The 24,395-nt window shown below is 46.1% G+C and overlaps 1 protein-coding gene across 6 annotated transcripts in view; it reads left to right on the forward strand.

The window, feature by feature from the left end:
- Window positions 1-24,395, forward strand: part of LOC126419783 (UDP-glucosyltransferase 2-like) — a 335,883-nt gene that overhangs the window by 280,808 nt on the left and 30,680 nt on the right. For 4 of the 6 annotated variants that reach the window (XM_050086961.1, XM_050086965.1, XM_050086969.1 and 1 more), the window contains one exon: window positions 20,300-20,522. The exons of the other annotated variants lie outside the window; for them this stretch is intronic. In XM_050086961.1, the coding sequence (XP_049942918.1) occupies window positions 20,300-20,522 (223 nt within the window). The remainder of the gene's footprint in view (window positions 1-20,299; window positions 20,523-24,395) is intronic. 6 annotated transcript variants of the gene reach the window in all.

Here is a 24,395-nt window from a genome sequence, read left to right on the forward strand (position 1 = left end):
CGTTTAGACTAACATGGATGAAATAAGGGCCAATAACTGTAGTACAAAGCATCCCACACCAGACGTTAACTCTCCACTGACGCTGATGTTCCACCTGTCTAAGCCATCGTGGGTTGTCGCTGGACCGATAATGCATGTTCCTTGTATTTACGTCTCCTTTGAGAAGGAACATTCATCGGTAAATATAACATTTGAGAAGTAGTTCGGGTTGGCGAGGATTTGCTGCTGTGCCCACTGACAGAACTGTACACAATTCTGGAAATCATTCCGATGCAGTTCTTGATGTAGGTTTACATGGTAATGATGCAACCAGTGACGTGTAAGAATACGATGTACACTGGCTTTAGGAATGCCAATGTCGTGTTCAAGCTGTCGTGTGCTCACATGTGGATTCATAGCAACGGAAGCGAGAACAGTAACTTCGGCAGCTTCGTCTGTGCGGATGCTACATTTCCTCGCTCACTCGCTCGCTCTAAAACTCTGGCTCCGTGTGCCAGGTGTGGGGGCAGTTTAAGCAGCGGAGCTGCTGTTCCTGCGGCGACCTCTTTGGGGTGCAGTGGGACCTAACGTGTTGAGCTGTCCTCAGTGGGTGTCGTTGATTGTGACGCCTTTTGTTTCTATATGGGGCTGCAAGAGAAGACTACTCTCGCAGTAGGTCGGGCCAACGTGCCGTTGGCCTGTGGTGGACCTGGTGGCCCAGACCAGGGATGAGGCGGCTGCGAGAGTGTTCTGCATTGCTGTAGAACACTCTGGCGATTTGCCGGAAGCGATCCCGCAGGAAAGGGATGCCTGCTTCCTCGTGTAGCAGCCTCGACGGGCAGCGAGGCGGCTTGTGGAGCGCAAGTCGCAGCGCCCTATTTTGCACGCGTTGGAGCGTCGCAATGTGCGTCGCTGCCGCGTTACCCCACACCACGGCGGCGTATTCCAGTACCGGCCGGACAAGGGACAGGTACATGGTGAGGCCGTGGCGCGGAGGAAGTGTCGATGGGTTGAGCAGTGGGTAAAGCGCACGAAGGTGCCCCACTGCCCGCCCTCTGACGTCTCGGACGTGTGGCAGCCACGTCAGGTGCCTGTCCAACGTCACCCCGAGGTATTTGCCGGTCCGCAACCGTGGGATGGGCCCCCCCCCCCCCACGATCGTGACCGGCGGCAGGTCCGGCGGCAGCCTCTTTCTGCTGGAGACGACAGCCTGAGTCTTCGCAGCGTTGAACTTTAAGCGCCATTTCGTGAACCAGGCGCCCAGGACGTCACATCCGAGCCGGAGGCGGCGGCGCATCTCGGCCGCGTTCGTGCTGCGGTTGAACAACGCCGTGTCGTCGGCATAAAGTGCCAGCTCCACGCGTGCCACCGGCGGGGCGTCGGCGGTGTACAGGGAGTACAGCAGCGGGCCGAGAACCGAGCCCTAAGGCACTCCCGCTCGAATCTGCCGGTCAGTGGAAGTGCCTCCATCTGCTCGGACGTGGAATGTGCGTCCCGAGAGATACGAGCGCAGCAGGACCACGTGCGACGTCGGTACTCCGTGCACAAAAAGTTTGTAGACGAGGCCGTCGTGCCACACGCAGTCGAAGGCCCCGGAGACGTCGAGAAGCACCGCCCCTAGGTACTCCCGCGTCTCCAGCGCTCGCATCGCCTGCTCCACGAGGCGCAACAGCTGCTGGGTGGTCGAGTGGCCGCTCCGGAACCTGAACTGTTCCTCGGGGATGAGCTGCTGCTCCGTCACGTGGCGTGGCAGCCGCTCCACGTACAGCCTCTCAAAGAGAGGCGGGACTCGCTGGCGACGACGAAGGAAACGCTTGGCGGTCCGCCAAGCACTACCATCTGTCGTTGTTAGGGTGGCCACAAGGCCCGGCAAGTCCCGATGTCGATGTTCGTCGATGGCGGCCCGAATCTCGCGCCACGCCCTATTGAGGCGGCGCTTCGTCTCTGGCAGCCGTGTGAGCTGCCACTCCCGGAAGAGGCGATTCTCGTTTGTGATCGCCTCTAGGATGTGCGGCGGGAGTTGGCGCGACATCTCTCGCGGCCATCCCGGCGGCCTGGGAGCGGCCGCCTCCACTGCAGCCGCGTGAAGAAGGCCAACGCTTCGTCAGCCCCTTGCACAGCGGGATCTGGTGCGCCCTCGAGGCGGTCTAGGACCTCGTCACGAAAGCGTGCCTCGTCTATGCCACGGAAGTTGTGGCGGTCGGACGGCATAGATGCACCGATGACGTCCATGTCGAAGACCACCGGAAGGTGATCGGGCGACATGGCGCATCTAACGGTGGCAGATGTGAAGTGCCCAACGCCTTTGAGCACGGCGATGGCGAGCACATCTGGCTGGCCGCGATGGGGGAAGACGGTGTGATCGTAAGGCCCCAGTATTGTCGCGCCGTGCCGTTGTGTGGCGCGAAGGAGGCGGCGGCCGCTGACGTTGGTGATGCAGGATTTCCATTGCGGGTCCTTGGCATTCAAGTCACTCGCAATGAAGACTTTCCCGCGCAGTGCCAGCAGGGTGTCGACGTCAGCCTCCTGAAGGAGTCCCCTCGGCGGCCTGTAGGCCGCAACCAAGGTGATGACCTCCGCCGTCGAGGTGACAGCCACCCCAGTGGCCTCCACTGGAGCGAGGGCCGGTAGCTGAACTTCATGATGTTTCAGGGACGCCTTGATATAAATAGCCGTCCCGCCGCCGTGGGTCAACCTGTCGGTGCGGTAACACCGATAGTTGGCCAGCTTGACATGTATTCCTGGTTTCAGGAAGGTCTCCCACACGAGGCAGATGTCAATTGCCTCGTCGCGCAAGAACTCCCTGAATTCCCCTTGCTGGGGGACAAAACTGTTTTTTTTTAAAAAAAACAACTATTTTATTATACAATCTAGCCCACTGCCTTATGTGATTAGTGGGCTGCAGATCTTATACATTTATACAATTGCAGCTTTTCTAAGTGTAATTTAGTAACTAGTTAGTAACAAAGTACATGGATACTACAATGGGCAAATTAGTGTGTTAATTGAGAACTAAGTGATAACCTAACTAACTAACTATAAACTAGTCACTAAAGCCTGCAGCGTTACAAATGTGTCAGCTGATAGTATAAACCTACTACAAGGCCTTGCTCATTGAGCTAACCCCAATGAGCGTGCCCCTGACACTGGGCAGGCCATGGAGTTGGTCGCTGCAGGTTCCTAAGAAAAGTATCTATAAACTAGGTCCTACAACTAAACTTATCCTAAGGTCACAATTAGGTGCGTTGTCTAGATCGGTGAAGTTACACCCCACTCCCCCTAATCCCGAGGCACGGCGGATTCTAGACTGAAGAGTCGACCTTTCCGCGCCTGGGCGGTTTGGGAATAGGGTGCTGGCTTTATCGGTATTTCGGTAGGTCTCTAATCATGTGCTAATTTGGTTCTCTCAGGTAGTCCCTTAAGACTTTCTTTGATACCGCGTTAGCCAGTTTGTTAATGGTCTGAAAGGTGTCATGATGTCTTAGCAGTCTATGTGTGTCATTATGAGGTAGTTGGTCACGTAACACTGAGGCCACATCATTGAAAAGGGGGCACTCGTAGACTACATGGTCAGGAGTACCCTCCGGAACACCACAGTCACAAGTGGGTGTCGCCATTTTCCCGAATCGACATAATTATGTCGGATAGGGTCCATGTCCAGTGAGAAAGTGTATCAGTCCCCTGGTTGGTTCGAAATATGTCATTCCCATTCTTTCCCTGACATCTGGTAATAAGTCAAAAGTTCTGCGCCCTGTTTCTTCGCTTTCCCATGAATGTTGCCACAGCTGATCCCCTCTTAACCTGATCTCAACTTTATTTTCAATCCTACTTCGTACAATTTCCTCTATTTTATCCAAGTTCCCCTTCTTTGCCCAGTACCAAGCGGCCTGCTCTCGAATTTTAATATCTAAGGGGCAGAGTCCCATTTGACTAATAGGGCTCCTCCCGGTGTGGTCCTGTAAGCCCCCATTGATCTCATAATCATTTTCCTCTTCACTCTTCTCACTGTCATGGCGGGCACCACTCTCGTGAGCCTGTGTGCCCAGACTCCAGAACCGTAACCCACTATGGAGGTGAGTATGCTATTATGATATAGTTTCATGAGATGTGGTTGGAGGTGGAAACGTTTGTGTCCAATGGAGATGAGGTTGTTGAGTACTTGTAGGGCTCTTTGTGTTACGGTTTCAATGTGTCTGCCAAATGACCACCTCTCATCAATGATGATGCCCAGGTATCGAGTCTCACGTCGCCTGAGAACTGGTGAGCCATCTATCCTGACTGTTGGATTTCTGACTAGTTGTCCCTTTAGAAGGAGGTATGTGGACTTAGTTGGTGAAATTGTCATCTTAGTATTCCGGCACCAAAGTTGTAGTGTTTCTATTGCTCATTCTATTTTAGGCTCTATGTCTTCTCAGCTTCGGCCGCCAACCAGTAGGAGGAGGTCATCGGCGTAGGCTACCACCTCTAGCACTTCATCACTTTGCTGTAATTTGCCTAGTAGAGGTTCCATGTGGATGTCCCAAAACAGGGGACCTAGTACGGAGCCCTGGGGACATCCCTTAGTGATTATTTTTCTTACCCTTGTGCCAGGGGATGATAGCCGGACCTCCCGATCCTCACAATAGCTCCTCAGACACCCATATAGCGGCCCTGGACACTCCTTCTCCCGTAAACAGGAGAAGAGCGAAGGCCACCACAGGTTGTCGAAGGCGCCACTTATGTCCACCATGATGCCGACAACGTACTTATACGGGGTAGAGCCACAGACCTCAGCTGCCAGGGCGATTGCATCAGATGCTGAACGCCCAGGCCTGAAGCCGAATTGCCTGCTGCTCATCCCGCACAGCACTCGGTGTGCAGCCAGTCTGTCAGCCAGCAATCTCTCCAGAACCTTCCCAAGCAGATCAAGCAGGCAGATTGGCCGGTAGGATTTTGTTTCTGCTGGGTCTTTGTCAGCTCCTTTCTTGATGATCACTACATTTGCCCTCTTCCAAATTCGAGGGAACTTTTGCTGCCTAAGACATTCGTTATAAAGATGAGTTAGAGGGGCGACTATCTGGGGAGCCAGAAATTGCACCACCTCCGCCACAATGCCATCTGGCCCGGGAGCTTTCCGTATCTTCAGGGATATTGTATGGGCAGCTACCTCCTCTTCAGAGAATGGGTAGACTGCCGTATCATTTCCATATATATTGCTGCTATAGTACTCACGCAGCTGCCGTTGTTCGTTTGTCTCTGCATCCGCTATATCATCAGGCAGCAGGGACTGGAGAAGGACCTCAGCAGTTTCCTGCCAGGACTCCGTCATCCCATCCCCACGCCTGACGGTTGAGAGCTCCATCGGAGAGCGGATTTTTTCCCGGACAAGCTTGTACTGAACTCCCCAAGGGTCTAGAGCAAGTTGGTTTAGAACAAAGTGTTCCCAACTTTTGGATCTTACCTCACGTAGGTGTCTGTGGAAGTTTTCTTTCGCTTCCCGGTATAGTTGCAGCCATCTTTGTCTTTCTAGCCAGACGACACTGCGCTGGTAGTGCCTCCTGAGCCTTCTGACAGACCGACGCATCTCCTCAAGTTCAGCTGACCATGGTGACGGAGAGGCCGCTATGGCCTTCCTCCTAGTAGGTACCGCAGCCTTCACCGATCGAGTTATTGTCGTCATCAGTTCCTCAGCTCTGTTGTCAATGTCATAGTCCAGGTGTCCGTCACCTTCTGGTAGTGCAGGAATGTCGCACTCCCTAGCAAGTTTCTCCCAGTCGGCTCTTTTGTAATTATATTGCACCTCCCACCCCATGGCCCAGCAGCTCTCCCTGTCTCCCACACTGAAAGTAATGAGACTGTGGTCACTAGTGGTGGCGTTCTCTACCACTTCCCACTGCTGAATTAGGTATGCCGCTTTAGGCGTAGCCAAGGTCACATCAATGTTTGTGCCTTGGCCACCTCCCGCCACATAGGTCGGAGGGTTTCCAGGCTTATTTACCACCACCAGCTGCAAGGCCATGATGGCCTCCTCTGCCTTCTCTCCATTTGGGTCCCTGGTGCCACTGTACCATAGGGGGGACTTAGCATTTATGTCGGCAGTTATAGTTACTTTTCGCCCCCGCAACGCCGTGATAACTGTGGTAAGGTGTGCTAGGTGTCTTTCGATGTCATCACCATACTGAAAGTACATATTGATGAGGATAATGTTACTGGATGGAGATTGCAGCTCCACGATGTTGCAGTGGCTGGTTGTGAATTGTGTCAGAAGTATGGCTTTTATGATTTTGTTAGTTATAATTATTGCCGATCTTGGGTCTTCTCCTCTTCTTATAACTTGCCATGTCGCGGCTGTGAAAACTAATTTTCCATTTAGGGAGTACGGCTCTTGCAGACAGATCAGATCCAGTCTCCTCTCCTCCACTTCCTTACGTAGCTCCTGCATCACAAGTCTGCTGTTGTGGGCGTTAAGTTGTCCAATGGAGATTTTTGTCATTTAGTTTTTATGGAAAATATGTATGAATTCTGTCATTTGGCCAAGTCTTGTTCCAAGTCAAACTGTTTGCATTGAAAGCGCAAACGGTGAGGCCACGGATATGGCGATTATCCATGGCACGGTGGAGTTGCAACGCCGGCCTGAAGGGCCGACGCGACCGCGGTGACGAGCACCGGGAGTTGCTCGAACAGTTGGCTCGACGACGGCAAGAGCGATCGGAGCTCGGCTGCGTCGGTGGCCGAGGGGGCGGTGCGGTCCGCTGGGGCGGCCGGTTGCGGCCGCTCCGTAGTAGACGATTGCCGTGGAGCATCGACAGCCGGTCGCGGTTGCGGCGTAGCACGAGGTGCCGTCCTCTGGGGTCGGTTGCTGCGTCTCGCCCGCCACCTGTTCCGAACTTCGGGTGGTGGCGGCTGATGGTCCGCCCTTGGTGGCGGCAGCAAAGCTGGTGGACGGGTGCACCTTACGAGAAGGAGCAGCCCCTCCCCTCTGTCGATTTCGGCCCCTTTTAAAGGCCGAACAGCCTCTGCAGCTGGCAACGTGCGTGCCGCCGCAGTTGCAGCACATCGGCTTGTCTTCCCTGGCAAGCCCGCAGGACTTGCTCTCGTGCTGTCCCGCCCACTTGATGCAGCGAGGCAACATGGAGCAGTAGCGGGAGACGTGGTCGAGCCTCTGGCAGGAAAACCACTGGGCCCTCTCGCCTTAGGCCCGGAGAGGTTCCACCGCGACCTTGACCCGGCCGACACGCTGCACCTGGAAAATCTTCCGGTTTTCCAGGTTGTCAACGAGGACAACCTGGTACAGCGGCATGTCGCGGTGCGTGCGTGGAGACTTCATCAGTCCGGTGGACCGGACGCTGAAGCCCATGTCCTCTACCTCCTCTCGAAGGTAGTCCGCACCAAACTTGAGGGGAAGGTTGCGGAATACCACCTTCAGAAGTTTGAGCGGCTCGGAGAGGTGCGCGTAGCACGGGAGGCCATCTTTGCAGATGGCGTCCATCACCGCGCGGTACTCCTCGTTGGATGACACTGTGACCTTGTAGAGGTCACGGCCAGCGTTCTTGACAGTGGTGGACGTGGCCACCCTGTCCAGTTTGTGCTGGAACTCGTTGTACTCGCCGGCCCATTGGATGACGATAGGCGGCGGCTTCTTTTGGGCCGGCGCCAGAGATGTCTGAGAGGGAGTGTCTGAATCGTCATGCGTCACAGCCCGGCGCTTTCTGGGCGCGCGGGCAGCGTCAAGGTCGGTGTCACGGCGCTCTGACTCGGCAATCGCCTCAGCCAGATTTGCGTCGGGCAGGTCGATGTCCTCCATCTCGGTGGCCGCAGCTAGCGCAGCCACGGGCTCTTCTGGTGTCTCTGGGGCCATTGGGGCAACCGGGTCCGCATCGACCTCTTGAGTGGTCGAGGCCAGCGGCGCAGCTCCCGCCGAGGCCGCCACCGCCGGGACCGCAAACCCGTGCGATGCAACCGGTGGGGTTCTCAGTGGCACACCCAACACTATAGTTCAATTCTTTTATCTTGGCGGCTCGCGCATGCCTGCCTAGACACAGGAGATTGCTGTGTTGCCAGTTGCACACGACGCACGCGCCAAGAGAAGCAGCACCATAGTATAGCATAGTTCGCAAGCTTACGTTTAGGGGGGAGCGCGCAGTTCATGAAGTAAAGCCGCCACGGCCGCATTAACCCTTTCGCTGCTACAAAGACGTGCTCCCTGCATTCCGCGCTGTGGGCGATTTTGTCACTGCACTGCTCGCCTGTGCAGACACATTGTGTTCCGACTGCTTTGACACTCTTTATCATTCGATTCCACAAAAACTATTTGGCACAAAAATTAGATTTTTACCGATCTTCTTGACTGATACCTTCCCCCCATAAATGACTTAATTTTGTTTCGATGTTCAACACAGTTATTATGCAGCATTAAATATAGTAAACCATTGCACGAAATTTTGAAGAGTTTGCAGAGGTAAAGTCCATAGAGTATATATACTTTCCGAATGGTCGATTTTAGATGTCACAATGTTGAGAATGAAATGTGGACAAGATACCTATATATTTTATTTAATTTAAGTACCACATAAGTGTCGTATGTAATATTGAGAAATATTCCACTTTCGCGACTGTAACAAAAGTTTTACTTACACGGGGCACGTTTGGCTTTATTTTAAAGCACTTCAATCAATCAAATGGAAGTAGACAAAATACATTAAACAAAACTGTGGACTTACAAAAACATTAGGACTCGAATATACCATCTGTCAGTGAAGTGCTCAGAGCTATGTCAAATATAATTTTGTGTGTGGCACACACAAACAGCATTTATTTGCTAAAACACTGATGAGCCAACACAAACGTTGAATATTGTGCTACCGCAGCACAAAACTACGAAAGGTGACTTGGCAATGGAGGACACAAAATACAGTCCTCTTATGATGCTTCAAAAGAGAGAAATGCGTCTGGTCTAAATAAGTCGCTTATTACAGTTGCAGAGGAGGGATATATTTCAATACCATTGGTAAAACTGCGACTGTGGAACAAAAACAAGAAATAGAACATGAATACCATTGTGTATGTGCCATACCTTTCACCGATGGAAGTGCTTTAAAATAAAGCCAAACGCGCCCTGTGTAAATAAAACTTTTATTACAGTCGCGAAAGACAGAATATTTCTCAATATTACATACGACACCTATGTGGTACTTAAATTAAATGAGATATTGTTATACAGTAAATATTATATGAAATTTAGGTATCTTGTCCACATTTCATTCTCAACATTGTGGCAACTAAAATCGACCACACGGAAAGTATAAGCTATGGACTTTTACTTCTGCAAACTCTTCAAAATTTCGTGCAATGGTTTACTAGTTTACTACATTTAATGCTGCACATCCAAACAAAATTAAGTCATTTATGGGGGGAAGGTATCAGTCAAGAAGACGTGTAAAAATCAAATTTTTTGGCCAAATAGTTTTTGTGAAATCGAATGGTAAGTGTGTCAAAGCATTGGGAACACCATGTGTCTGCACAGGCGAGAAGTGCAGTGATGACAAAATCGCACACAGCGCAGAATGCGGGGAGCACGTGTCTGCAGCAGCGAAGAAGTTAATGAAGAGGCAAAGCACTAGAAATTTCATTCGAACGAATAAAATTCGTGAAGTAAGGCACTCCAATATTGTTTTTAAATAAAGAAAATACTAAGCACCATACAAGGTTTGAACTCATAACCTTCCATTTGGCAGCCCAACACCTTAACCGTTCCACTACCTCAGCTCAGCGAACAGTGTAACTCCATAAGGACTCTACCACTCACGCAACTACTTATAAACACTGTTGGTATGACTATGAATTACTCACGCTTCGTCGAAGTACAGTAGGAAATAAACAATTACCGCTGTTCTGCATTGCGAAAAAGCAGTTCGTGAGATTGAAACAAACACCTTTCCTTGCTATCGCCTGAATTGGGAGTCTTATTGCTTGTTTGGTTTAATTAATTAATAGAATATGAAGCAATTGGTATAAAGAATGCTTTTTCCAAACTTTCTATAAAAGAAAGTCTGCTATCAAGACATTGCTTTTGTTCTATTACTTTATTTATGACTGGACGTTTCTAAAACTGAAGACACTCGTCTGTGCTCTGCACTGCAGTCGAGATCTGGCAACGTCGTTCTCTGTTCATTGGCTGACTGTGTTTTGTGACGTCAGATGCGCAGAACGAACCTAAACTCGGCGGCCAAGGTATATGACGCACACTTTAGCTGCCTCGGGTGTGGTAGAGCGGCAGCCTTCTGAATGTTACAGAAGGCGAGTATAGCCGCCTCGTCGTCCTCTCGACCAGACTAGGAGCCCCGTGGGCCAGTTTGTTCATAAGAATGAATACTCGATCACGAGAGTGCGCGTCAGAATTCGAAGAGTCAATCCTGTCATCGTCAGTTGTTGAAAGCCGGTTCGTCATATGTGAGGGGCCAGATGGGGCCGCCACCGGGATCAACTCAGTCGCCTGAGCTGGCCCCGACGGGCGGCGATCCGCCACACCCTTGAAGCGTCGCAACAAGACGAGAAAACGTCCGTCGGGAAGTTGGTTCTTGTCAGGATATCGCTCTCTTTACAGTTCCGCTGCCTGCGTACCATTTCCCCTACCTTCAACAACAACAACAATAAAAGAAACGTTGTGTCGATGCAGTTTGTAGAAAGGACAGCCTTTACTGTATGCCTACTCTACACAGCAGTATTTAAATGGACAAAACTACTGTACTAAATGTACCCGTACATAAGAAAACAGTATTGCACTTACTGTTCAGCTAACTTACTTTCCCCATAGACGAGCAGCATTTCTACCTCCTCTTCGTTGGTCGACATTCTACTCACACAACTCTTCAACTGACGATGGTTGACGAAATGACGGGTGTGCATTCTACTAATGTTTACATTTGTTCCCTGCCAACGTCAGCACGTGGATGTGTTCCATTACCCCCAGTACCTGCACTAAACGCTGGGAGCACCAATGTCGATATTGTGTTATGTAATTATCAACGTTGTGCTTAAGTGAATGGTACTCTGTGATACACTTTTGAATAGGTCTTTAGGAGAGGAAATGAATTACCGAATAAAAAATACAGGGTTCCATTTAAAAAAGTCATACCACTGTTCATATCTTTGTAAAAATAAAGCAACAACGAAGGCAATCACGCTGATTGATGTCCCCCTGACGGCTAAAGAACATTTGCTTGAAACATTTTGTAATCTGCATCTGGGCAAATAGTTACTTAGGGTGATCAGGATAAATGGCGCACCCTGTATATTGAGGGGTCAATGTCAGAATACCCAGACTAGTGAACAGGGGTCGGCAAGAGGTTCGTAACATTACATCACTTATTGCCTAAACTGCCCGTTTCTCAGCCAGAAATATCCTTTGAGAATGGGAAGAGTTACCCCAAACAAAAGCAAAACGAGGATAATGGAATGTTGTCGAATTAAGTCGGGTGATGCTGAGGGAATTAGATTAGGAAATGAGACACTTAAAGTAGTAAAGGAGTTTTGCTATTTGGGGAGCAAAATAACTGATGATGGTCGAAGTAGAGAAGATATAAAATGTAGACTGGCAATGGCAAGGAAAGCGTTTCTGAAGAAGAGAATTTTGTTAACATCGAGTATAGATTTAAGTGTCAGGAAGTCATTTCTGAAAAAATGGTTCAAATGGCTCTGAGCACTATGGGACTTAACATCTATGGTCATCAGTCCCCTAGAACTTAGAACTACTTAAACCTAACTAACCTAAGGACAGCACACAACACCCAGCCATCACGAGGCAGAGAAAATCCCTGACCCCGCCGGGAATCGAACCCGGGAACCCGGGAGTGGGAAGCGAGAACGCTACCGCACGACCACGAGATGCGGGCAAGTCATTTCTGAAAGTATTTGTATGGAGTGTAGCCATGTATGGAAGTGAAACATGGACGGTAAATAGTTTGGACAAGAAGGAAATAGAAGCTTTCGAAATGTGGTGCTACAGAAGAATGCTGAAGATTAGATGGGTAGATCACATAACTAATGAGGAAGTATTGAATAGGATTGGGGAGAAGAGAAGTTTGTGGCACAACTTGATCAGAAGAAGGGATCAGTTGGTAGGACATGTTTTGAGGCATCAAGGGATCACCAATTTAGTATTGGAGGGCAGCGTGGAGGGTAAAAATCGTAGGGGGAGACCAAGGGATGAATACACTAAGCAGATTCAGAAGGATGTAGGTTGCAGTAGGTACTGGGAGATGAAGAAGCTTGCACAGGATAGAGTAGCATGGAGAGCTGCATCAAACCAGTCTGAGGACTGAAGACCACAACAACAACAACCCCCCAAAATATAATACCATACGACATAAGCAAATGAAAATAAGCAAAGTGGACTAATTTTCGTTCAAACATCGTTCGAGTAGTAAAAGTGGCAGCATTAAGTCTTTGAACAAGATCCTGAACGTGGGCTTTCCACGACAGTTCGCTATTTATCTGAACAGCTATTAATTTGAACTGTTCCGTTTCACTAATCATATGCTCATTCTGTGAAATTAAAATGTCGTGTTTTGCTGAATTGTGTGTTAGAAACTGTAAAAACTGCGTCTTGCTTTGATTTGGCGTTAGTTTATTTTCTACAAGCCATAAACTTAAGTCATGAACTGCACTGACTTCGCATATAATGCTGTTATCTTTGATGAGGTACTATCTGAAAAAATTCCACTGATTTACATTCAAATGTGGATAAAATATCGAAATGGTGCACGGATTGACAGTTTCCTTTAAATGTTTGGAAATGTTAATATGTGCTCTTTGCGAAACAGGAAAATCGTAGTATCCTATGATAGCAGTATCGATGAGTCGTAATCACCAACGTCAATTCATACAAATACATGGGTGTAACTACTTGTTGGAATACGAAATGAAATGATTGCATAGCCTCCATCGTAGGTTAAACAGACGGGAAGCTTCGGCTCGTTGGCAGGATGCTCCAGAATTATAACCAGTCTGGAACGAAATGTTCTCAAAAAACACGCTTGCGAGCCGCTCTAGAATATTTCTCAAGTGTCTGGTACCCCTACCAAATAGCACTCATGGGTAATATTGGGCGTGCACGCAGAACGAAATCACAAACGACCGCAGGTTTTCATTAGAAAAAGAGACAGTAAACCCAAATCTAAGTTGTGCGAAAATAAGATTACTGCAGAACACAGGCCAAAGAAATGTGTTTGTAAATGTAAAGTAAACGATAAAATACACACCTGCCTTCTATCGTGTAGGGTCCCTGCAAGCACTCAGAAGTGCAGCAACACGACGTGGCATGGACTCGACTGATGTCTAAGGCAGTGCTGGAGGGAACTGACACCATGAATCCTGCAGGACTGTCCATAAATCCGTGAGAGTACGCGGGGGTGCAGATCTCTTCTGGACAGTACGTTGCAAGGCATCCTAGATATGATCAATAATGTTATGTCTGGGGATTTTGGTGGCCAGCACTCAGAAGAGTGTTCCTGGAACTACTCTGTAGCAATTCTGGACGTATGGGGTGTCGCATTGTCCTGTTGGAGTTGCCCAAGTCCGTCCCGTCGGAATGCACAATGGACACGAATGGATGCAGCTGATCAGACAGGATGCGGACATAAAAGTCACATGCCAGAGTAGTATCTAGACATATCAGGGGTCCCATATCACTCCAGCTGCACACGTCCCACACCATTACAGAGCCTCCACCAGCTTGAACAGTCCCCTGCTGACATGCAGGGACCATGGATTCATGAGGTTGCCTCCATACCTGTACACATCCACCCGCTCGATACAATTTGAAACGAGGCTCGTTCGACCAGGCAACATGTTTCCAGTCATTAACAGTCCAAGGGGCCAGGCGAGGCGTAAAACTTTGTGTCTTGCAGCCATCAAGGGTACACGAGTGGGTCTTCGGCTCCGAAAGCGTATCTCGATGATGTTTCGTTGAATAGTTTGCACGCTGACACTTTTTGATGGCCGAGTACTGAAATCTACGGCAGTGTGCAAAAGGGTTGCACTAGCATTATGTTGAACGATTCTCTTCAGTCGTCGTTGGTCCCGTTCTGGAGGATCATTTTCCGGCTGCAGCGATGTCTGATGTTTACCGGATTCCTGATATTCACGGCACACTCGTGAAATCCTCGTAAGGGAAAATGTCCTCGGAGATGCTGTGTCCCATGGCTGGTGCGCCAACTATAACATCACGTTCAAACTTACGTAAATCTTGATAAGCTGCCACTGTAGCAGCATCAATAGATCTAAAAACTGCGCCAGACACTTGTTGTCTTATATAGGCGTAGTCGATCGCAGCGTACTCTTCTATCTTTCTACATGTCACTGAATTTGAAAACGCATGCCTATACTCGTTTCTTTGGCGCTTCAGTGTTGAAAAATATCGTCGAGTTACTGTTAAAAGTTTGTTCCACGGAACAAAAATTTGTGATTTGTATTTCAGTTTTTCCTTCCTTATGGATGGTGGGAGCACCTCCTCTTCCTTCAACTGGATATCACTGAGCATGTAGCTTTGTCCTTACGAAGGACACGATTATTTTCGTCAAGAAAGCTTCAGTAGGAAAATACTTTCTATCATATTCAAGATACAGCTGTCGTATGTATCTGTGGGCATACATTATATTTCATGAACGGTTCGAGATATGGAAATGAATTCAAATAAGGCATTAAATCTGCTAGCCTCTTATTTTAGCTGAAATAACAAGGTAATTATTTACAGGAGTGGTAAACAACATTAAGTGCTTTTTATTAATAAAGGATCATTGGGTGTCAAGGGTAGATGACCCACATTGAAATGGAAAAATACAGTATTTAATTCTCGACAACAAAATTTTGTTGAAGAGACTTGGTTGTGCGAAACAGATACATGGGATGGAGAAAAATATGTAAACATCAAAAACAGGAATTCTTCCTGCTAAACATTCGCAATTTCAGGTAGCGGTGATGGAAGTGGGGAGACCTTGGCACCCAGGAGACATGCGACAGATCATCGTCGTGTTTGCAAAACCAGTCCTGGAAGATGCGAGATGTGTCAGTTGGGGCCCTGTTGTCTTGGTTCACAGCATACCCGTTGGGGAACGAGCCTCGTACCGTGGGGTGGACCTGATCAGCCAGTATGGTCACATAAGCCTCGGCAGTAACGTGAATGTGGAGAGGTAACTATGGGACTCGTGGAGTACCATCATATGGTTGCCCGAATCATCAGCGAACCCTGTCATTCTTCACTCTTGTGTCGTAAACTTGGCCAGAAGTTGGAAGCCGTGAGACACGAGAATCGCCCGACCAAATGACGCGCTCCCACCGTTCAACAGCCGAGGTTTTGTGTCTTCGGGACCATTTCTTCCTGTTACGGGCATTTTCGTCCCCTGGTTATGGAGCACCTTCGTGTTGTTTAAGTGCTGACAGGGTTCGGGACTGAGACACCCACTTCTACAGTGACTTTCGCAGCGGTCATCCTCTTACTTTTCGTCACAATCCTCTTCAGTGACCGTGTGTCACGACCGGTCAACACACATGTTCGACCGCGTTGTGACTTAGTGGATGACGGGGCATAGATGTGTGTGATGTCCTTAGGTTAGTCAGATTTAAGTAGTTCTAAGTTCTAGGGGACTGATGACCACAGCAGTTAAGTCCCATAGTGCTCAGAGCCAAATGGCTCTAAGCACCATGGGACTTAACATCTGAGGTCATCAGTCCCCTAGAGTTAGATCTACTTAAACCTAACTAACCTAAGGACATCACACACACGGCGACACGGACGGGGGACTGCGTGCAGGCGACGCTGGGTGGGAATGTGGGTCGGTCGAGGAAGCCCGCGCAGGTGTTGTAAACACTGTGTCCGGATGGCGCAGTGGTTCACACACCAGCCTAGCAATCTGCAGATCCCAGGTTCGAATCTCGATGTGGCACACATTTTCACTCTCCGCCGCTGCTGCTGCAGAAAGTCCTTATGCAGCTGACACCAACAGTTCGTCCCACTTCCTCTCCTTTCTCCCTGCTCCACCTTTAATTTACTTAATATGTGTCACAGGTGCAGATAACGAGTAGTATCTGTTCTTTCCGACATGTTCGAAAAAACAGTCGCCACGCATTCATAGAACACTCGAATACATTCACAATTGAATACTTCTTATCTATTTTTTCGGAATAATTGTTGTTATTGTTGTGATCTTCAGTCCAGAGACTGGTTTGATGCAGCTCTCTATGCTAGTCCATCCTGTGCAAGCTTCTTCGTCTCCAAGTAACTACTGCAACTCACACCATTCTGAATCTGCTTAGTGTATCCATCCCTTGGTCCCCCTCTACGATTTCTTATCCTCTACGCTACCCTCCAGTGCTGAATTGGTAATGCCTTGATGCCTCGCAACATCCTATCCCTCTTCTCCCCAATGCTCCCCTCCTCATTAGTTATGTGATCTACCCATCGAATCTTCAGCATTCTTCTGTAGCACCATATTTCGAAAGGTTCTGTTTTCTTCTTGTCTAAATTATTTATTGTCCATGTTTCACTTCCATAAATGGCGACACTCCATACAAATATTTTCAGAAAAGGCTTCCTAACACTTACTTCTATACTCGATGTTAACAAATTTCTCTTCTTCGGAAACGCTTTCCTTTCCATTGATAGTCTACATTTTATACCCTCTCTACTTCGGCCGTCATCAGTTATTTTGCTCCCCAAATAGCAAAACTCATTTACTACGGTACTTTAAGTGACTCATTTCTTAATCTAATTTCCTCAGCATCACCTGATTTAATTCGACAACATTCCATTATCCTCGTTTTGCTTTTGTTGATGTTCATCTTATATCCTCCTTTGAAGACAATGTCAGTTCCGTTCAACTGCTCTTCCACGTCCTTTGCTTTCTCTAACAGAATTACAATGTATCCGCAAACCTTAATGTTTTTAATTTTTCTCCAGGGATTTTAATTCCTACTCCAAATTTTGCTTTTGTTTCCTTTACTGCTTGCTCGATATACAGATTTAATAACACTGAGGATATGCTACAACCCTGTCTCTCTCCCTTCTCAACCACTGCTTCCCTTTCGTGCCTGCCGTCTGGTTTCTGCTCAAACTATAAGTACCCTTTCGCTTCCCTGTGTTCGATCCCTGCCACCTTCAGAATTTGAAAGAGAGTATTCCGGTCAACAATGTCAAAAGCTTTCTCTAAGCCTACAAATTCTAGAAACGTAGGTATTTCGGAATAATTATACGAATACAAATAATGAGAGTAATTTTAAATTGAAATTACAGTTTCAAATGAAATTGGAAATACATCTTGTGTCAGTTTTATATATTAGTTCTGTTTGTGAATTAATATAAGAGTGAATTAGAATTTTAGATCTACAGTTTTGATTACAGTGGGTCACCTCTACATGATGGTAGATATGAAAGTCTAATTAATTCTTATGCAGGGTGTATCAAAAAGAATCATCCGATTTTTAAAAATGTTGACTATTATGTTATTTGAGATATGTGCGTGAAAAATGCACTGTTGGAAAGAAAAAACTCTAGTTTTACATGGTTCCGCTAGGTAGCAGCAGTGTGCACCCACTCCAGTTCTGGTAAAAATGGTGTTGCGACAACAGAGAGCGTTTTGTGTCCTACGTTTTGCGCAGTGCCGGTCAGCAATAATTGTTCAGCGCGACTTTCGTACTAGGTACGCTGTGGATCCTCCTACAGCACAGAGCATTACACGATGGTATGAACAATGCCGAGAAACAGGTTGTTTGTGTAAAGGTAAATCGCCCGGCTGTCCCCAAGTGTCTGGCACAGACGTCGAAAGCATCTGTCATAGTTTCACAAGGAATCCGCAGAAATCCGTTCGCCGTGCAGCTCGACTGCTCAACATCACCCGATGTCTGTCTGGCGTCTGTTGCGTCGACGTTTACACATGAAACCATGCAAAAGACAGCTACTGCAAGTTCTTCGCTAAGGCGACAAACAAGAACGAGTGGAGTTGTGTAATTTCGTTCTTGGCAAGATGGAGGATTACAGTCTTCTTCCACGCTTAGTGTTTAGTGACGATGCAACATTCCATTTGCATGTAAGGTGAACCGTTATAAAAGTGAGAATATGGGGTACGGAACAACCACATGAAGTTGTACAATATGATAGGGGATCTCCAAAATTTAATGTCTTTTGTGCAGTTTCAGGGAAAAGGTGTATGGTCCATTTTTCATTTCCGAGACAATGTTACAGGAAGCACATGTCTCGATATGCTTGGGAACTTTCTTTTCCCACAGTTGTAGACTGATTCGAACGATTTCATCTACCAACAGTATGACGCACCGCCACAATGGTATTTGGAAGTGCGGGAATTTTTAAATCAAAGGATTATTGAACGATGGATCTGTTGCACTGGTGCAAATTATTCAGTCTCACATTACTGGCCTTCAAGGTTGCCAGACCAGACTGTGTGTGATTATTTTTTGTGGGGGTTTTTAAAAAAAAATCAGTTTATGTGCCTCCGTTACCAACAACAATGAATGAACTGAGACATCGCATAACAGCAGCTGTGGAAGCTGTAACTCAAGACATGCTAGCTGCAATGTGGAAACAATTTGAATACCGCATTGGCATGTACCGTGCATCTCAAGGGGGGCATATTGAACACCTATGAGAAGGCATGAGGAAAAAAAAAACTTTTTGAGTTCCCTATTAATCAAAAAACAAAATTCATTGTATATATTTATTAGTTTCAGAAATATAGACTTACCAAATCGGATAATATTTTTTGATACACCCTGTATTAGTTCATAAACAGAACTAATATATAAAACTGAAACAGATTTATTTCATAACATGAATACATGAATTTTAGAGTATTGTATTTTACAAGATATGATCACTCTCATTCAACTGGATCACACTTGCAGATAGCCGTAAACTATCCAGGGAAAGCCTACTAAATAAATTCTAATAACTGCTTTTAAATGCTGCCTCTAGGAAAATACTACAACGCCCTACGTATCGCTCCCATAGGGATCATGAGGTCAAGATTACATTAATTACAGCATACACAGAGGCACTGAAACAGTTATTTCCCCATCGATCCTTGAATGGAATGGGGAAAAATCCTGGAGGTTACTCTCTGGCATGCATCTCACAGTGGTTTACAGTTTATAGATGTAAGCGTTGACTCAGTCTCTCGTGGCATGACGTAATGATCACGTTTGCCGACCAGCCAACTGTCGGCTGCGGGAGGCCTCCACAACAGCAGCCTCGGCAGTCAGTTGATCCTGATAAAGGTGACAGTGGTGATCGTCAAAAGCTTGAGGTTGTATTTCACGTGGCCAGAAACCGAAGAACATTTACACAAGGACGTCGTCGCGAGAAGGGTCATTCTCACATTGCTGCAGTATTTTGAACTGTTCATGAAATACTCTGGATGTGTAACTTACTGACTGTGAACAGAACCAGCACTAAAGGAAAAGGAATTAAAGTTTAGGGGGGAAAAATAAAATTGCTCAACTTGACCAATGGCAGTGTTTATCTATTAGAGATGGTAAAGGACGAAGAAAATAGTGGAACCGTACAGTGTCATCGAAAGATAACATGAATATTAAATAGTAATATGATGAGTGTAGTTGAATTAAATCAGGTGATGTAGGGGAGTTTTAGGTTAAGCAATGAGAGGCAAAATGTAGTAGATGGGTGTTGTTATTTGGACTGGAAACTAACTGGCGCCTGCAAAGTAGAGGCCAGATTGGCAGTAACGAGAAAAAAGTTTTCTGAAAAAGAGGCATACGTTAACAGAGAATGTAAATTCTAGCAGATCTTTTTGGAAGCATTTCTGTAAAACTTTCGTCATATGGAACTGATACGTTTATGGTAGAACAGATAGGAACAGAATACAAGCTTTTGAGGGGTACAGGAATTCTGAAGATTAGATGGGTACATGGGCTAACCAGTGCAGAGATAATCAATCAAATCGGCGAGAGAATGGATTTATAGTAAAAATTCATCAGAAGAATACATCCTGAGCCATCAAGGAATAGTTAATTTGGTAATGGAGCGTCCCTGGTACTGGGGGGAAGTAAATTCTTGAGAGCAAGACTGAATGCAATAAGCAAACTGAAATGTATGCAGGTCGCAGTAGTTTTGCAGATATGAAGAAAGTTGCACAGGAGAGATTGGTGCTGAAAGTTACGTTAATCCATAATTTCGAAAAAGACCAAAACGAGTGAAGAGTGGTAACTTGTACTGCGAGGAAAAACTTAAAATTATATTTTACTACAATTATAGCGAAACTGTGAACCGAACATTATCGCAATGTGTCGTCTACAGAGATGCGTTTCATTCCAGGACCTGCAAAAATTTCTGGATGCTGCAACAGACGGTGTGATCTACTTTAGCTTGGGTAGCAACGTACAAAGTGCAGACTTGCCAGAAGACATAATTAACGTCTTCCTCGGTGTGTTCTCCAAGCTCAAAGAGAAAATCATCTGGAAGTTTGAAACAGATACTCTCGCCAATCCGCCAGACAACCTCAAGATTGGAAAATGGTTTCCTCAGAGTGACATACTAGGTAAGTCTGTATACCTGCCGTTTGCCTGTAATAAGAATTACAAAACATCCTCAGCATCGCCTGCCTGCCTTTTTTTTTTTTTTTTTTTAAAAAATTCACTTCGAGTCTATTTTTCTCCTCTTACTCTCCTGCGTTTGCTTCTTCACCTATCTTGTCATTCATTATTAAAGATCAATATTATTCTAGTGAATCACCTTCTCTTTCCTCTTCTTCCACTCTCTCCAGCATCCTCAAGTGTACTTCTGAGTGGACGAACATATCGATAATATGGCGTCGATGAGACGATCACATCAATGATCAACACTACTCGCCAGCGAAGAACATCAATCGTATTGAACTGTTTTGATAGTTTTTAAATACTTTTGAGTCACTCGACTACGTTCATGTACATTTATGTGAGGTACGTAATCTGGCAGTCATCCATTCTCCAGTTAATTCTCCAAGTTCTATTTGGCAAACTAAGCATTACGAGCAACAGTAAAGCAAATACAATGTAAGACAAAAAAAAAAAAAAGACGCATCACGAAGGAATTATCCAAATGGGACGCAATTCGGTAGATATGATGTACATTTATAGACAAATCAATGATTAAAATTTCAGAAAAATTTGATGATCCATTCAGGAGAAAAAGCTTCACAAATTGGGTTAGTAAATAACACGCTGGTCCACATCTGGCCCTTATGCAAGCAGTTATTCGGCTTGGCATTGATTTATAAGTTTGTCGGATGGCTCCCCGAGGGACATCTTGCCAAATTGTGTTCAACTGACGCGTTAGTGCGTACATGTAGCGACTACCGGCAGGACGTCGGCAAACTGCTCCTTGTGCTTCTTGACAAGTGAGTGCGAGTGAAACAATTAACATTACGTAGGGGAACTCGGGGCGGAACGGGATACTTAGTGTTGAACAATTTCTATGAAATAAGGGAACACAAGGAAACACTTCTTAAAGTGATTAAAAAAAAACACCTTGTAGTGTAACCTAAAGTACCTTATTTTAAAATCACTTAAAACAATACATTTTCCATTTTTTACAATTTTTCAAAACAGTCTTGCATATGTCCCGTTCCGCCCCACCGACGGGGCAGAATGGGATAAGGGTATTTTTTGTTAAATTATTGCATAAACGTTGAATTTGAATTACGAATATCGTATTAAATTATGACACAATGTTGTATAACACTAAGGAATGTGTAACTTAAACAATTAAAAAGTCATTATTCAAAATAAGAAACCACTAACTACTAGCTCTTTCGAAAATAGCCACAAATCAGTATTTCCTCTTCAATCTTCACTGTCTCTGCCAGCACATGAATTGTGTGCCCACTGTGCCATGCGACCCGGCCCTCATTAGAAGCGGAGCAGAAGTCCCCACAGTAGAGACTCTCAGCATCCTCTCTCTCTCTCTCTCTCTCTCTGATTCTCTCTTCTCCATCATCTTCTTCCTTTTATTTTTCTTAAGGCCTTTTATGTCCTCTGTTTTGCTTCTTTTGGGTGTACAGTTTGATATTTTTGCCTCAAGTTGCATTGCACCTCACGTCTCTGTCCTGACATTGTTCATATTTCTGCACCCTCCTCCTTTCTGTAAGCATACTTTACGTGCGACAGCATTCTGCAGTTCCTTCTTATAAGGAGAATTTGTTAATACGACGGTTTTTCCTTTTCGTCTTGTAGTCCGCCGAGTATTTTGACAGATTAGTGGGATTGGAATGACAGCCTCGGGCGATATCTGGAAAGCTGAGTTGTTCGGCGAACACAGCTGGTTCGGAGAGTCTGGTATCCATGAACATCCAGGCCGGGTTTGCTTTCTACTTGCATCAAAATATGACGGGGCAGAACGGGACACTATACTACACTGCCCCATCCCGTTCCGTCCCAAGAGCACTTTTGAGGTTAACAACTTTCATGGAGGGTAATAACTGACGTACTTAAACGCATTAAATAACTAAAGTATAACAAATGCCATGCACTTTAAGGGAATGTCACATTTTAGGGTATACAATTAAGAGTTAACAGCTTACCTGGCATTGAAATTCACCAAACGTTAGAACAACGCAACTTCAAACTAAATCAAAATGGCTGCCCTCACTTCCCTTCCATTCGGAGAAATAGTTACATGACCATACAACAGGTTGCAACACTGTCCAATCTGAAAAAGAGCAATTTCCCATTGTGCCCCGCTATCCCGTTCTGCCCCGAGTTCCCCTACATAGGGAGAAACTGAGTCAGAACCGAAACTGTGTGAGCATTAACTGCAGATGCCATTTTCCAACATTCTTCTGTAATCAAACCGAATTTGGAGATCTTTCTCCCACAGTTCTTTAGTTTACTTATTTGTTGTATCTTCAATAGGTCACAATTATGATCTCCAAGTGAATTTCTTGACGAAAAAACTGAGAACATTTCCCCTTTTGCATGATTGTCGTAACCTACATTTTTACATGTAATGGAGTCATAACCTAACCTAACACACACACACACACACACACACACACACACACACACACACACACACACACACACACACACACACAGAGAGAGAGAGAGAGAGAGAGAGAGAGAGAGAGGGAGAGAGAGAGAGAGAGACGTCACATTATTAAGCATTTAGGCACTCTTATATGATGGAGAAGGAGTTGTCACAACTAATTCAGTCCATGTCTGAACTTAATTTTGATAATATATTAAATTCTTGCACCACTATCTAGGTCGTTACAGATTTTTATGACTGAGTACTTCTCCCCTTTCTGAGCCACACTGAGTGATGGATAGTGAAACCGTTTCTTCTTCTAGTGCTATATTTATGAAAGAGAATGCTTGCACAATGTGATGGGTTGGTGACAAACTTCATAATGTAGCAAATGTAATGCGATGCTGTTGTCAGTATACTGAACTGATTAAAGAGCTGTCTACATGAGATTCAAGAGTAGTCTGTCTAAAATTATACTATAAATTGATAAAATTCTCTTTTTATATCACATATGTTCTTTCCATTTGTGATGCAGCAAACTTCCCACTGGTAATCAATTTCTTCCCACATTCGTTGCAGCAAATCGGGTGCAACTTGTGCATGGCAGCGTAAAAACGATTTTTCAGGTCGGCTCTCTTGTTTTGTAGGGGAGGAACACACACACGGTCAACGAAACCGCAGAGAAAGAAATCCAGTGGTGCGAAGTCTGGGGAGCGAGGTGGCCATGCGATTGGACATTCACAGCCGATCCACCGATCTGGGAAGCGATTATCGAGGAAACCTCAAATTTCCGTGAGAAAATGTGGTAGTGCACCATCTTGCTGGTAGTAAACCTTCCAATCTCGGTCTTCTTCATCGATCTGTGGAACAAAAAAAGTTTCAAAGCGCACAGCCAGTACGCTCCACGGCAGTGAAGGCAGACATTTTAACTGCGCACTACACTGGCGCTCCCGGTGGCGGAATGGGGTACTGATTCACAAACTTGTGGCTGCTTGCTACAAAATGACACATCTACCGATTTCGTAAGTTATCTCAATAAATTTCTATATCATTACAAAGTTGTAAAGTCTTTTTTTATTCATAAAGACAATTTCTCACAGGGTTAACAACTGCGCCGTGATTAGCTTGACGTGGGCTAACCGACCTTTGCTTCAGGTGAACAAAACTGAGTCTGGAGGTTTCACGGAACAAAATTATTTATTTCGGTAACAGTGTCTGCCGAACAGATTGGAAGAGCGGCTTCTCTCTTAAATTGCGTACCAATCCGAACCTTAAACTCGCAGGTGAAACGTTCTAAACGTGCATATAACTCAGCAGAGGCGAAACAAAATATGGACGTTATCATTGTATCCTAAGGTTACTGGTACTCAGCGAAAGTTAAGAAAATGGAAGTAACAGAATCATACAT

This window comes from Schistocerca serialis, chromosome 9, assembly GCF_023864345.2.
Source record: "Schistocerca serialis cubense isolate TAMUIC-IGC-003099 chromosome 9, iqSchSeri2.2, whole genome shotgun sequence".
Lineage (NCBI taxonomy): Eukaryota > Metazoa > Arthropoda > Insecta > Orthoptera > Acrididae > Schistocerca > Schistocerca serialis.